The following is a 4,717-nucleotide window of genomic DNA, read 5'->3' as shown; positions in this document are numbered from 1 at the left end:
CACCTTGGTATATATTAACCACACACAGGGAGACAAGAACACTGATTGAATGATGCGTTTCTCCTGTCATTTTGTTTAATTTGAAAAACATATGGATGTCTATCAATTTATCACATCCCACCTATGACTTCGTACTAACCATATTATTCAATGGGTTAAAAAATAAAATAAAAAATGGAATGACTTGTCAAAAGGTGCTTACTTGAAAATACGCTGTTTTTTTTTTTTTTTTTTTTTTTGCTCTCATACTTGGTTAGAGAATTTCCAACGAAAGAACCACAAGTGAAATGTGTTACTAATTAATTCGATAATAGTGGTAAGCTAAAGATGTACATGCAAAAAAAAAAAAAAAAAAAAAAAAAAAATATGTACCATAGGGTGTAATGCAAATGTGTTTATATGTTATATTCATGTGGCTTATTTAAATTGTTGGAACATGGTGAAACGTAGTTCATTTTATTTATATTCGCCTGAATTGGTTTTTCACCACAATGTAATTAAAAAAGGTTAGAGAGTTATATTAAACAGATAGCGAATAACTTAATAATCTGTGTGTTAAATCCCCTTTTATTACGCTTTATTAAGAATGATAATGCATAAAAACCAAGCTGGAGGATGTATGGTAACCATAGGTCCAGAGATCTCAACACAGATAAAAAAACAGTGGGAACACATCAGTATTCGATTAAGCATTAACTAGTTATCCAATAATTACCAATTTTTGTTATCAATTTTTGAAGGCGGAAATACTTCACATGGTGAAGCTGCCCATAGGGAGGAATATAAAATGGAACGACGAATGGAACGACGAATGGAACGAAGAATGGAACGACGAATGGAACGACGAATGGAACGAAGAATGGAACGAAGAATGGAACGAAGAATGGAACGAAGAATGGAACGAAGAATGGAACGAAGAATGGAACGAAGAATGGAACGAAGAGTGGAATAAGAAAACCTGCTCGTGCGAACATACACTCTTAGCTGACGAAAGTGAAGGAAAATTCATTTTTGTTGTTTGGGACTTTGGAAAATGCCACCCTAGCGAATTTGTAATACTCTGGTTAAGATTAGTCAAACATTTTGGGTACATGCACCAAAAAAAAAAAAAAAAAAAAAAAAAAAAAAAAAAAAAACTTATGACCAATCGGGGTGATATTATATATTCCTCCGATTGGCTATTGTGTGCAAGGTACCGCGGAAGTATTATTCCCAATCCGTTCCATTTTGCATTTCTTTGGACCAACTTTTTTCCACCTGCATATACTTCGCTCCAATAAGAGCCACGCGGAAAGGGGCTGGCTGACCGTTGAACGAAGTGCAATTAACCAAAGACGAAGAAAAGGTGGAAAAATACGGCGGCAAAAATAAGGCGACAAAAATAAAGCAAAAAAATGTGAAGAGAAAACGCGATTCGAAATTTTGACGGAAGGATTAAAAAAATCCATCGAACACGTCGCAAAGATTTGTAGAAGATTTGCCAAACGTGTATCTTTTTAGTGAAGCACGAAAAAGCAAAAATAAAAAAAAAAGCAACAAAAATATTCTGTCATTGGAAAATTAACCAAAACCTTTGAATCTGGCAAAATAGCCCCATTTGTACCCTATTGAAAGCGTCAAATCGAAACAATAAAGAAAAAATAAAGCAGCATAGAAAAAACCAAAGTGCTATGTGTCATCGTTCCTTTTTATCCAACCCCACACTAAGAAGCTATAAATGTATATAACGAAAAAGCAGGAGTTTTTTCTATTTTTCTTTCGTTTTTGTTTGCCCTTTTTTTTTTTTTTTTCCTTTTTTTTATTCTTTTCTGTTGACAATTTGAAAAGGTAAGTCCAGTAGGAGGAAAAAACAAAAAAAAAAAAAAAAAAAAAAAAAAAAAAATGTGGCCGTATCCCAGTTGAGAATATCGAGGAGGGGGGGGAGGCTGCCTCTTATCGAATGCATTCAAGCCTGCCTGCGTACATACACGCACATAAATATATGCACACATATATATGCACACATATATATGCACACAAATGTATGCACACATATGTGCATGTGTTGGGTACGCGTACGATCTACCCTCTCCCATGGTGGTGCTTGCACAGTATCATGAGTCCCTGAACGTGTGTCTTCCATCAGAGCTGAAAGAAAGCATTAGCATGAACTCTCCCCCAGGAGTTCACTCCTAGCAACACTTACATAGGCACGAGGAACACCTTTGTAGAGTGACCCTTTACTCTTGAATACCTCTTAAACGATTTTCATTCTCGTCTTCATACACACCTTCTCATCCGCATAGATGTCAATCCAACTACTGAACAACAGGGCCGATAGCCTGCGGTCGACTAATGTGCTCTTGACTAACATCAATGCTAGCAAAGGAATGTATGAGATAATAAAAAGTAACTTGGGTCCGAAGGGAAGTTACAAAATGTTGGTTAGTAGTTCAGGTGCTATAAAAATAACAAAAGATGGGAATGTGTTGCTTAACGAAATGATGATTCAACATCCAACGGCTAGTATGTTAAGCAGAATATGTTCCAGTATCGATGAGAATTTGGGAGATGGATCAAGTAGTAACTTAATTGTTGCTACTTCTTTAATTTATTTATCAGAAAAGTATATTTTGTATGAAAACATTCATCCACGTATCATTACCCAAGGGTTTGATCAAGCCAAATCAATTTTGCTAGATGTATTAGAATCCATGAAAATACCAATAAATATAAAAGAAAAATTTGATAAAGAATTACTGTACAATGTTGCAAAGACATGTATAAGAACCAAATTACCAATTGTTTTAGCTGATAAACTAGCAGATGATTTAGTGGAATGTATAAAAATAATTTATAACCCAGGGAAACAAATAGATCTTCACATGGTAGAAATAGTGGATATTAAAAAAAATATGAGCATTAATACAAAACTTGTTAGAGGTATGGTACTAGATCATGGATGTAGACACCCGAACATGCCTAGTAAATTAACGAAATGCTTTACACTAGTATTAAATGTCAGTTTGGAATATGAAAAAAGTGAAGTCTTTTCATCTTTTGTTTATTCAAATGCTGAAGATAGAGACAAGTTAGTTCAATCTGAACGAAAGTTTACTGATGATAAAGTAAAGAAAATTATTGAATTAAAAAAAACACTAATAGAGAAAAAATTTAAAGAAACTAATGAAATTTACAATTTTGCCGTATTTAATCAAAAAGGAATTGATCCCATTAGTTTAGATTTACTAGCCAAAGAAAATATTATGGCTCTAAGAAGAATTAAAAGAAGAAATCTTGAACGAATTGTTTTATGTTGTGGTGGAAATGCATGTAATAATGTTTATGATTTAACTGAAGAAGATGTTGGTTATGCAGGACTTGTTTACGAATTGTGTATTAATGATGAAAAGTATACATTTATTGAAGATGTGATAAACCCTAAGAGTTGTTCTTTATATATCCAAGCACCCAATGATTATACAATTAAACAAATAAAAGATGCAATTAGGGATGGCTTAAGAAGTATAAAAAATGCAATTGAAGACGAATGTGTCATCTCAGGAGCAGGCTCCTTTGAAATCATGGCATACTGCAAATTAAAAGATGAAGAAAAAAAAATCAAAGGGAAACAAAAATTCTCCTTTGATATCTACGCCAATAGCTTGTTGAATATTCCAAAAATTTTACTAGAAAACAGTGGTCTCGATATACACGAAATTATATTTAATGTAATTGACAAGTACAACAAAAATCGCTCAGAGCCACTAGGAATTGATTTGGACACAGGGGAACCCATTATTGCACATTTGAAAGGTAACATAATATTTATGCAAAAGAAGCACACCCACAGTGGGGATGACACTCACAGTGGGGATGACATGCACAGTGGGATTATTGCACAAATATTTTCTTCTACTTTTGGACAGGAGAGAAAAAAAAAAAAAAAAAAAAAATTAAGTTTTGCTCAAACGAGCTTGCCAATTGACAAGCTTTCTTTCTCTAAAAAATTATTTTTTGCATCCTCACGCACTTTTTTTAGGAATATACGACAACTACTGCGTAAAGAAACAAATTCTTTCCATTGCCACGGCCATATCACAGCAAATTCTTCTTGTTGATGAGATCATACGGGCAGGAAAATCCATGGGTGAGGAGAAATAAAGAAATGAAGAAGTAAATAAATAAAAAAGAGCAAAAAAGGGCAAAAAAGAGCAAAAAAGGACAAAAAGGAGCAGAAAACGACAAAAAGGAGCAGAAAACGACAAAAAGGAGCAGAAAACGACAAAAAGGAGCAGAAAACGACAAAAAGGAGCAGAAAAGGACAAAAAGGTTTTTGTTTTTTTTCCCCATTCCCCAAAAAAAATTGTTGACACCATACCTTTTTGTCTATTATTGCATGTACACGCTTTGTTTATTGTTATTATTTTTTTTTTTTTTTTACGCCACCGTTTAAACTTGCCACTCATACGTGTGATGTCATTTTGACATGATCACCAGTTTATGAATTCATTGGAAGGGTTGCACTTCCATTGTTACTTCTTACTTCCCCTCCTATGTGTGCATACTACATGTATCGTGTGCGTGTGTGTATAATAATACACAAATCAGCACACATAGGGGAAAAAAAAAAAAAAAAAAAAAAAAAAAAAAAAAAAAAAAAAAAATAAAAAAAAATGGAAAAAATTTAAATAAAAAAAATTTTGGGTTAAAAAAAAAAAAAAAAAAAAAAAAAAAG

At 33.2% G+C, this 4,717-nt stretch overlaps 1 protein-coding gene across 1 annotated transcript; it reads left to right on the top strand.

Annotated features, from left to right (window-relative positions):
- Positions 1-2,285: 2,285 nt before the first annotated feature.
- On the top strand, positions 2,286-4,143 carry PGO_113870 (T-complex protein 1, zeta subunit; the record flags this gene model as incomplete). The annotated part of the gene is made up of 2 exons (XM_028688721.1): positions 2,286-3,795; positions 4,022-4,143. The coding sequence occupies 2 exons, from the start codon at positions 2,286-2,288 to the stop codon at positions 4,141-4,143; spliced, it is 1,632 nt and encodes a 543-aa protein (XP_028544522.1).
- Positions 4,144-4,717: the final 574 nt, after the last annotated feature.

This window comes from Plasmodium gonderi (assembly GCF_002157705.1).
Source record: "Plasmodium gonderi DNA, contig: Chr11, whole genome shotgun sequence".
In the NCBI taxonomy this organism is placed as follows: Eukaryota; Apicomplexa; class Aconoidasida; order Haemosporida; family Plasmodiidae; genus Plasmodium; species Plasmodium gonderi.
Note: the sequence above shows the minus strand (reverse complement) of the source record. Positions and strands in the feature narration are given on the sequence as shown.